The 11,497-nt window shown below is 32.8% G+C and overlaps 2 protein-coding genes across 2 annotated transcripts; one reads left to right on the forward strand and one right to left on the reverse strand.

The window, feature by feature from the left end:
• Positions 1-4,305: 4,305 nt before the first annotated feature.
• Positions 4,306-6,471, reverse strand: LOC142505872 (F-box protein At3g07870-like). Its single transcript, XM_075619003.1, has 2 exons — positions 6,387-6,471; positions 4,306-5,870 (listed from the first exon to the last, which is right to left on the reverse strand). The coding sequence occupies exon 2, from the start codon at positions 5,764-5,766 to the stop codon at positions 4,423-4,425; it is 1,344 nt and encodes a 447-aa protein (XP_075475118.1). The 5' UTR covers positions 5,767-5,870; positions 6,387-6,471; the 3' UTR covers positions 4,306-4,422.
• A 3,361-nt stretch (positions 6,472-9,832) lies between these two features.
• On the forward strand, positions 9,833-11,291 carry LOC142505688 (uncharacterized). The gene has a single exon (XM_075618769.1). It carries the CDS (start codon positions 10,455-10,457, stop codon positions 11,160-11,162), a length of 708 nt encoding a protein of 235 aa, XP_075474884.1. The 5' UTR covers positions 9,833-10,454; the 3' UTR covers positions 11,163-11,291.
• Positions 11,292-11,497: the final 206 nt, after the last annotated feature.

An 11,497-nucleotide genomic window follows, 5' to 3' on the forward strand; every position in this document is an offset into this window, starting at 1 on the left:
CAGACTTGTAAAATGAGGAAATTCATCATTAATTTTTTTTTACCCTCAACCAAGTACTTTATTAGTCCTTTTTCACTTTCTTGTATTCTTATTTTTTTAATTAAAAAAAACTATATTACACTATATTGAAATTCTTTTATTACCCTGTGTTTGTATTGATAGATTTGAATTTTAAAATCAATTATATATATGTATATATATAATATTTTTCTTTCCTTTTTTTTCATCCCTTAATAATAATATATATATATATAAGTATATTTATAATCTTTTTCTTTCTTTTTTTTTCCTCCCTTAATAATATAATATATATAATATGTATTATATATATGTATATATATATATAATCTTTTTTCTTTCTTTTTTTTCCTCCCTTAATAATATATATATATATATATCTATAATCTTTGTCTTTCTTTTTTTTCCTCTCTTAATAATATAATATATATAATATATATATAATCTTTTTCTTTCTTTCTTTTTCCTTCCTTACTTCTTTCTTTTTCGTTATATAATATATATATGTATATATATAATCTTTTTTCTTTCTTTCTTTTTCCTCCTTTAATATATATATTATATTATTAAGGGAGGAAAACAAAAAGAAAGAAAAAAGATTACATATATATGTAAGGCCCGAGAATTTGATTACCGTAATCTGAACTGATTTGGGTATATTTACCATGATCTGAGATTAATCTGGGATGATTTCTTGATTAATTGAAGTGATTATAGACGGAACGGAGTGGACCGGGAAAGACGAGAACATACGCGAAACACATGTGCGAGGGTGTGCCTTCGCGCACATGCGCGGCGTGTAAGCGCGCACATGCGCCAAACAGGCAGAAGACCTCGCGCATATGCGCGGAAGATGTCGCGCATATGCGCGAAGCCTATGCAAATAACTCCAGAGAGTCTCTCGCATATGCGCGGAGATGAGTCGCGCATATGCGCGAGGCGATGTGCAGGATATATGCGGAGACAGTAGGTCTCGCGCATATGCGCGATGTCAGTGCGCGCATATGCGCGAGTAGTCCAGGAGCCGGATAGTGCTTCCGGCGCATATGCGCGGATTTTGGGCGCGCCATATGCGCGTGGCATGCAAAACGTAAGATTGCCACTTGGTTTGTATGAGCGACGTGTATATATATATATATATATATATATATATATATATACACAAATGTTCCATTCTTTTCAGAATTTGGCAAGAAGAAACGAGAAAAGGGTCAGGGGAAAGTGATAGAAAATCCTTACGCCTTTTGTGAGAAATTCGTCCGTCCGATTTTAAATCCGACTTCAGTACTGTGTTCCTGTCGACGTAGGCTACAACTGGACGTAAGTTTTACTACGTTTTGATATGTTTTGAAATTATGATGTTGTCAGAATGGAATGAAATTCATATATGATGTTCTTGACATGTTAGACATCATAGAATCGAAGTCAGATTAAGAAACGGACTGATTATGGAATTATTATGATTTTCGGAGTCGATTTGATTAAGAATCGATATCAGATTTATATCATCGTTGAGATTATGATTTCTACCGATATTAATTATGAGTTCTGGTATTATATCTGTGGTGTTGGAATTGACGGGGTTATCGAGACTGTATTGTTATGCCGTCGAAACATCAGTTGATTGATATTGATCAGATTCGGTATTGAATGAGATGGTATCGTGGTATCATATGTCGATTGGCATTGATCAGATTATGCTTTGATTTGAGTATTAATCAGAACAGGTTTTGAACTGAGTTATATACTGATATTGTATATATTCGATTGTCATTATCAGATTGGGTATGGACAGAGTTGACTTCAATACTTCGTCTTCGTCGGACCGAGAAGATAAATGTATAAATTAATGTTGAGTTGGGATTGCACAACTCGAGTGAGGTTTGGCTCGAGTTTCCCTAAATCACATACTTTACCTTATTGTAGTGATTTGATTGATATACTTGTTCTCTTGATTGATAGACAACAGGTATTAGACGAGTAATCTTGTGACAGAAGTGCCTGATAGTGGTGGGATCGCCACGGGCACATTGCACGATGTCACAAGATAGTGTATTGGCGATTGTGCCAAAGTCTGTCACCGGATGTTTGGCTATCGATGTGGATAGAATTATAACTTCTTCTATTACTGATGATCGATGTTATATCGACGTGGATAGAATTATAACTTCTTCTATTACTGATGATCGATATTATATCGATGTGGATAGAATCGGAGCTTCTTCTATTACTAGTGATCGGTACCGTATCGATGTGGATAGAATCATAATTTCTTCTATTACTGATGGTCGATATCATATCGATGTGGATAGAATCGGAGTTCTTTCTATTACTGGTGATCGATACTATACCAATGTGGATAGAATACGAGCTTCTTCTATTACTGGTGATCGATACCATATCGATGTGGATAGAATTGATATTTCTTCTATTACTGGTGATCGATACCCTATCGACGTGGATAGAACTGGAGTCTTTTCTATTACTGTTGGTCGATATGGGAATGCTAACTTCTGAAAACCGGGATCCTTAGACTAGGATTGAGTCTAGTCTTAAATGTGACGTCATGAGTCTAATTGACAGTTTATATTGAGTTATGTTGATTATGTTCCTGAATATGGTACATGGTGAATTATGTTCCTGATGATGGTACATGTTTAGAATATGATTTATTCTTGATGTGGATTTATATTCTGATCTGAATACATGTTAGACATATCTGTTATATGCTTTTATATTGTTTTTATGATTGCATGTATACATGATTTATACTGAGAATATAATTCTCACCGGAGTTATTCGGCTGTTGTCTTGTTTGTATGTGTCCATGACAACAGGTGGGATAGGATCAGGGTCAAGAAGAGAACGAGGCTGGACTAGATAGTGTGGATATCCGGGCTTCGAAGCAACTTAGGATTCAACACTGATATATAGTTGAATCTAGTTGAATTCTTGTAGATAATACAAGATTTGTATATTTATGTTTAATATGTAATTTGAATTGAATTACATTACGTTTCCGTTTTGTATTTAAAAAAAAAAAATTAGACCCTGTTTATTATAATTGTTTGAATTATTCCTAAAGACGATTAAGGAATGAATTAGCGTCCGGGTCCCCACAATATATATATAAAATCTTTTATTAATATTATTAAGGGAGGAAAAAAAATTAGTTCCAAGATTTTAGTAATATGAAAGTGTTTTTAAGTGTTTTTAAATATTAATTTCAACTTCTATAACTTTTAAGAATATATTTTTTTCTTATTTCTGTTTTTTGTTTAGGTTTTAAAATTACTAGTAGACATATTTGTATATATCCTTAAAATATTTATTACATTACATTTATTTTTAAATAAAATTTTGTATTTTTATATCATTTTCATTTCCATAATTTTTTATACATATTTTGTGTATTTATATATTTTTCGTTTTTTATATTTTTATTTTTTATTAATCTTATATATATTTTTCAAGCATTCATGTGATACAGGATAAATTAATTTTGATAAAATAATTTATAATGTAATAATAATTATATAAACAAATTGTTGATGGCGTGAGTAAAAAAGTTTAGATAATTAAAATGTTGTATACTTTGATTGCAAGTCTAATGTTTGTGACGTGCTTCTGCTTTAAATTAGACTAAATATATAATCGAAGTTGGAAAACTTATCGTCAAATAATCGCAACAAGTGATAGTAAGGAGGAGTTGCAATTTTAGGATCGAGTTGTAAAATACATGTTATAATCATTGTATTTTGCTATGCAAACACGGTGTTCATGGCAAATTGGCGAGCTGGGAGAATTTGAATCACTGCAATGGAAAATCGAAATCCTGTGTGGGAATGAGGTGGGGGTGTCGCCATAAAAAAAAAAGGAATATTATTTATGGGGTGAAAATAAATATTCAATTTGTATCAACATTAAGCTATTTAATTTAAAATAATATTGTAAGTTTTACAATTCAAATAGTCAAATTGTACATAAAATAGGAAAAACTGCAGTTTTGATATTTTACATGATCAAATTTCAATCTTACCATTATATCTTTCAAAACTTGGTAGTTGTAGTTGTTTGTTGATATGACACTATATATCTCAGTTGTATGTTAACGTCATAACGGTGTCACTTGGAAAAAAAAGTCTTAAATCGAAAGGAAAAAAACAAGAATAACAAACTAAAATTGAATTACAAATATAATTACACAAAGTACCAAAACAACAATGAATCAAATATACAAAACAAAATATGTAATTTTCCATAAAACTATTGAAAGTAGAAAATAGAATAGAAAATTATTTTAGGATTGATATAAATTAAGAAAACTGTACATTAAATAAGCAAAATCACGAAACCATTCTCAGTAATGGCAAATGTTGAAGTAGGTGGGACGAAATTGCTATATCAACAAAAAAACAATACGTTTTGAAGTTTCATGGCCATCACTTGAGGACATTTTGCTCCCACAGCATCCTGGAGGGATATGAAGCTGAGATCATGTGCTGTAACCTCCATTTTCGGGCGTCCCATTGCTCTCAACTCCCTGAACGTTTTTTTGGTAGGACTAAAAGAAACAAGAGATTCTGAACTAGATATAAACCACAGATCACCATTGTTCAAGAATTTAATAGGTCGTTGCAGATCCTCAACCTGCAATTTAATGTAAAACTTGGTGTCAATGCTGACGTGTCTGGTCCATGATTCTTTAACTCCATATTCTCCCATCAGCCAAACCTCGAAATCAGCATCCTCGTAAATGTAGCAGATGCAGAGGCGATCTTTTAGGACACCAATATTGATCCAGGAGATTTTGTTCACATATTGTAGACTGAAGTGAGCTGGAGGTGGGACAAACTTGAATGTTTCTGTTGCCAAGTCGAATGAACTTACAAGCTCACAAGGTTTATAACTGTCGGTTATCCAGTGGAGTACACCATTTAGAAGAGGATCAAATGATTTATGTTTTGGCCTGGGGGCATTTTCAATCCTTCTCCACGAATCTACACCAAGTGTGTGTATGTTAGCTACCATTCTTTTCGATTCTGCAGAAGTCACGGGGTCGAGGGATGTGAGGTACATGAAACTGATAACCTTGTACTTCTTAGTCTTTTGGCAATATCCAAATCCGGAATGGTTTGCATATGTATAAAGGGGAGCCGAAACAACCAGGCTAGGAAGCGTTATCATTTCGCAGCATATAGGGTTGCATATTGCATAGAAGGGCTTTGGTGGCGATGCAATATACAAACACAGCAGTCCATTGCATGATCCAACAAAATCAAGTCTTTGGATGTGATAACCAAATTGAGCACTAATCTGACACGCAATATGTTGCCTACTATAAAGGTCATGATTAAAACTTTGATCATCACTGGAGCACAAGGATATACCAACTTTATCATGATTAAAGGTAAGGAAGCGGAGAATCGCACGATTCTGCAAGTTCTCATGAAAAAACAGATAGGTTGTCGAGGTAGATGATCTGGCACAATGTAACTCGATAAAATAGGGATCCTTGAGAAGGTCGAGAAACGTCTTGCAAACACATCGACACCGGAATATACTCTCCAACGGAAGCCTAGAAAAAATATCACACAATATATGTACTGGCAACTCACATATATGAAAACTTAGTCTACTTATCACCGTTGCAGTACAATCACAAGGTTGTTCATCAATCCAGTTGTTCCCCCTTCCCTCACTATTCATAAAACGTTTGCTGCGTCTCCTGCTACCGTCTAATTCCATTCAAAGAACTAAACACAGCAGTCTGCACTGTTTTGAGAGGAGTATTTGTCCCCTCAACACTATAAATCTTGCTTCCCAATTTAAGACAAGCGCTCTGGCATTCACTGAATCAAGATAAACCGGAAATAATACATCATGGGATCGAACATGCGTAAAAATATCACATTAAAAATATTATTTTGCCCCTCGCTCCCTAAACTAAAAAAATACTACTGAGAGCAGATAAAATGCTACTTTGATGCGAAAAAACCTCTCTTTACTGTGTCACTGAAATTCAGAACAGGTCCCACCATTTCTCTATAATCCAAATTCCAAATCCGGATCGGCAAACACAAACTTCTAAAAATTTCCAGCTACCACAAAAAACATGCGCCAAAATACAAAGGAGCTATCCGTGCATTTGTTTATATATAAAAAAACCCAAATCCCGTCTAAATTCTAAATGAATAATCTTTTCTCATATGCCAAAAGAATCAAACAAACATGATCTCGATGACTTCATCGCACTTCTGATTTAAAAAATGGAATTATCACGAGCTTCCGACCATACGATTAATTAAAAAGAAAAACCTCAATTACGAAAATTTTGCGCGAAGCTTCAACAGAAATCAAGAGTAAACCTTCGTGTCGATTAGGTTGCAGAGAGACTTGTGAGAGAAGTCTTCAGAGTCGGTGTCAGAGTGGTTGGTTGGGATGGAATTTTTAGGGCCAACTCGAATTTCTTTTTAATACAGAACAACCATTTCAATAAACTTTTCCTAACTAAAAATATTTAATCTTTCAAAAAAAAAAAACTAAAAATATTTAAATTATTATTTTTTATTATATATATATATATATAATCTCTATTATTATATTATAAAACAAGATCCCATTAGACTAACAACTTTTGATATATGATATATGTATTACACCAAATTCTTTGTCTAATTTTGTATCAACCTTATATTTGATATTTAGATTTCATTATTTATTAATAAATTCAAAATTTTCACTAATTTTTCTTACTTTTTTTGTCAACTAGATTCATCATTTTTAATACGAACAAATCTTGACTAAATCTTTAAAATTATTTATTTTTTGTAAAAAAATAAAACTAAATCAATTATTTTAAAAATAAAATATTATACATATGATATAATATTTATATATTATATTATACACACATATGGTTAGCATGTATAAAAGATTGCTCAAAGAAAATATAAAAGATAATATTTTTAATCATAAGAACTCATTGTGTTAAATTTATGTCATAAAATATATAATCATAAAATAATTTTATATTATTAATTGTTTTCTTTTTCATAAAAACTCATGTGAAACCGTCTCACGGATGAATTTTGTTATACAAATATTACTCTTGAAATTCAAAATAGTTCAAGAGGGAAGTATCACAGCGAGTTGGCAAAAAGAGAAGAAGAGGTTTAATTTTATCAGTTCAGTACCGATAAAAGTAGATGGAAAGGGGATGAGTGACTAAATGCTCCAAAATGCACCAAAGTTAGGCTACAAGAAGCAGAAGGCATTAAAAAAAAGAAACTTTCCAACCTGTATCAAATGTCACTCTACCTTGCCTTGGGGCAAAGTAGCGTTTTCATGCAAAAAAATAACTATGTTTTTTAAATCAACAATACTTTTTTTGTCGGACACGATTCTCTCTGTCTCTCTTCTAGAAACTCGTATATTGCTGATAATTCTTCTACTTCCTAAGTTTCTTGCCACACTTAACTGCATTATACAGACTGGAATTCCACTCAAACCGAAGTTTTCCTAGAGTGATTTTGTCAAGAACCTCAGCTCTGTATCTGATAATTGAATTTTCCAACTCATAAATGCTACAAAAGTAGGTTGCCGAGCCTTCACCTGAATGAAATACTTTATCTTCGGTTGGCAAGAATTGGCTTTCCAAGAATGCCGACTCATAACCTACCTACACATGAATCCCACGTCTATATTATTAATTTTGTGTGTTCTGATTGCAGTGATGCAAATGAATGGGAGGATTCAGCAAAACCTTGCGCAGCCAGCATTAAAGCGAGCTGTTGGCAATCCGAGACATCATTTCTCATACTTTTCAACGACCCGGCACTCTAAAGTACTTGATGATAGCATTAGAGAAACATGAATACTTTCCAAACATCTAGTTTTAATGTTTAAACTTCACATGAGAACGAGCTAGGAGAATATTGTATATATTTTTTGCTACACTGAGTGGGTGAGACCTGTGGTAAAATCGTTCAAATTTCTTCAGATACAGAATCAATTTCTATGATGTTATTTTCAACTTTATTTCATAAGTTTCAAAGCGTGTATTTTACCATTTTTCATGGAATAGATCTTTTGTGAGACGGTCTCACGAATATTTATCTGTGAAACGGGTCAATCATACCGATATTCATGATAAAAAGTATTACTCTTAGCATAAAAAAGTAATACTTTTTCATGGATGACCCATATAAGATATTCGTCTAACAAAATACGACCTGTGATACCGTCTTGCACAAATTTTTGTTCCATGAATTTCACTCTTTAAACTAACAAAATCAATTTCTATGATGTTATTCATATATCTCACGTCTAAAAATGAATATCTGGAGAGTGAAATTTATAACATTAATGAATGACTCAAAAAGGCAGCCAAACACACAACAGTGAGTTTGAGCTTTGATATCGTGTTATGATGTACTTGGATCTAACTCTACCCAAAATCTATCATTAAGTTCATAAATTCAGCTTATACGAGAAAACTAACCACCTCTAGCCTTTGGATGTGCACTAGATAAACCATACATTTCAATAACTTTTTTGCATGCATGTCGTTACGGTTTTAGTCATTTTAATTACAATTATTTGACAATCGATTCTTTAGCAATCTAAATATGAATATCCCAAAATTTTAAACATTTCGTTGGGAAAAAAAAAAGTTATGAAATTTGAAATTTCAGCAAAGTGAAATTATGTGGTAGGGGCCGTCGCCTTCGATCTGGATTTGCCACCAAGCGAGAGTGACTTTCTGATGCATTGGATCGACATTTAATGCTCTTATTTACTTACATTTATTATTATTAATTGGTGTCGAAAGTGACTATATAATGCTAAAAAGGTGCTATTCACTTATTGCATAATTTTCAAGCATATTCCATTTGGTATAAAATTGGCTGCAAAACTCTAAATAACAAATGAAAAGAGAATACCTATTGAACACACAAAGTTTGCTGATATATTATTCACCAAAGTTAAAACCCAATTTCTTAAAAAAAAAAAAAACAAACAAAAACTAAAACAAAAACCATTTTCTTAAGAAAAAAATATCACTTATAGTTTAGTTTAAGTATAATTTATAATATAATCTGTACTAATATATTAACTTTGATGAAATACATCTTTGATGAATGTTAATAATAATTAACTTTGATGAAATACATCTCTACTCAAATCACAAAAATAATATTTTTTCTAATAAAAATATCTTAAAACTTATTTTTTAAAGTTGTATCTAGTCTATAAATATTACTAGTAAAAGATGCATACGATATTCATGTGTTATTATTATTTTGAATTTGATCAAATAATACTAAACAATCAACACGAAAATATTTTCAATTTGGAAGAGTTGTTCGATTTAAAGGTGAAACTTTGTTTAGATTTTTTTATGTAAAATATTGAGTGACTTGAGGAGGTTTTTAGTAGAGTAAGAAGAATAATTATGAAATTAAATATTTTGGTGTAGTTACTCTAAGAATCTCACACTTAATAATATATTATAAAAATATTATAGATAATATAGATATTATACTAAAATATCTTTTATTTTTATCTATATTTTGTATTTTAAATGATTATATCATCGATAACATGAAATTATTATGTATAAAAAAATCATTTTAAAAATTTATTAATTTGAATATAATCTTAATATTTTTTTTAAAAAAAAAAATCATTAAACAAACAAAATTTAGTATGTAGGCACATATGAGAGAGTACTCACTAGCTTAATTAATATTTTTATAAAACAATTACACATAAATAAAGCAAGACCGAGCACGGAAGGGTTGCCGAAGACAGCCTGGGCGTGGATGAGATTCATCGAGCCACCTTTGTTTCTTCTTAAAATAGACAAACAACAAACTTGCAAGGAAAGTGTGGAACTTGGAGAAGACAAAAAGTCTAATGGAGCATCAAAATCTGTTCTTTCTTAGCCGGGCCATTGACTTCCTAATAGGAGGAAATGGCTTCTCGTTCCCTTGGATTTCTTGTGGAAAATATATTTATTTATTCCCTACGTAGATGCAGTTCATGTTGTGGGAAGCAGTTATTCATCTTCTTCCATTTTATATCTTTCTTTTTCAACATTAAAATCAGACCCTACCCGTTGTTTTCCTTCTCCTGCTGCCTACTGGGCTACTTCTACCTCACTAGCTGTACATTCTAATTTCAGACCACCCCTTATTAAATGGTCGTTGAGAAAAAAAAATCAGAAAGAAAGGAATTAAAGTCTGTGAGATCTACCTAATCCCCTCTTTCATTGTGCAAAATGATTCATTTTCCTGGTTTTTGACACTGTGTTTTGAAATTTGCGTTTACGTAAATAAGAGTGCTTCTTGTTATTTGTTACTACTGTGTGGTGGTGGTGGTGGTGGTGGTGAAGTGGTTGTCATTGTCAAAATAGTGCCTTTATAGGAGGAATGGTGGGTGGAGGTGCTGGGATTGATCCAGGTTGCCTGAATTTGAAGAAAGAATTGGCTCAAATTCGAAAAGCAGCTCGAGTGTCGCGGGACCCTGGGACATCCTCGTCTTGGCGTTCACCGATGAATTCTGCGACGTCCTTCAGCAAGCATCATTATGTGCACCACTACAAGAATGACCAGGATGATGGTAGAGCTATTCCTGATTCTTCTGTAGAGTTTTTGCAGACCACATTGCATGTAGAAAGCAATAGTAATTGTGGTAGTTGTGATAATTCTGTTAATAGAAGCAATGTGAATGTGAAAGAGAAAGAAAGGAAGGTGTTTTTGTCCAATTGGAGTTCGATATCCGAGAGTGAAAAGGATGGTGATCCCGAGAATGAGAATGATGAAGGGAGGCATGAGGAGAGTGTTGACTTGGAATGCTCAAATCGTGAAAGGAAACTTGTGGGAAATAATTCCAAGAATTTTGCTTATTTGAGTGATGGTTATGATTCGTCGATTTTCAAGGATAAAGATACCAGTCCTGTTCCTTCCATTCGACATACAATTAAGAAGTCGAAGAGAAGCAATCATTCTAGCAACAGTTTGCTTCGTTCTAATAATAAATTGCAGAAACAGATACTATTGAGTAGATGTTGTGTCGAGAACATGGTAGAAAATTTGACTGATGCGGGTGCGCAAAGAGGGATGGTTTGGTCAGTTTGAGTCAAGTGATGTTCTGCACTTGATCATAGAGGATCTCGACCTTGGGATACTTCTGGAAGATAGGAGAGATGTTTTCTGTTACGGCGTTATAACAGATTGGGAACTTATTCCACTTTTATTCATTTTAATTTTATTCTTTCCAATTGTATATAAATACGTTTGTACTGATTCTTTTGGGAATATAGTGAATTCATCTTCTTCCCCACAAACACGTTTTCTCTTTACTGTTATCTTCTTCATTTTCTAACTTGGTATCAGAGCCAATGGCGGAAGCCTCTTCAAACCTTGGGTCAAGCTCTGCCGTGTTTTCTAATCCTACCACCAACCCTTCAATG

This window comes from Primulina tabacum, chromosome 10 (genome assembly GCF_025594145.1).
Source record: "Primulina tabacum isolate GXHZ01 chromosome 10, ASM2559414v2, whole genome shotgun sequence".
Classification (NCBI taxonomy): Eukaryota; Viridiplantae; Streptophyta; class Magnoliopsida; order Lamiales; family Gesneriaceae; genus Primulina; species Primulina tabacum.

What these genes read in the sequence shown, in the direction of transcription:
- LOC142505872 (XM_075619003.1), bottom strand. Translation starts at nt 5,766, where the DNA reads ATGGAATTAGACGGTAGCAGGAGACGCAGCAAACGTTTTATGAATAGT.
- LOC142505688 (XM_075618769.1), top strand. Translation starts at nt 10,455, where the DNA reads ATGGTGGGTGGAGGTGCTGGGATTGATCCAGGTTGCCTGAATTTGAAG.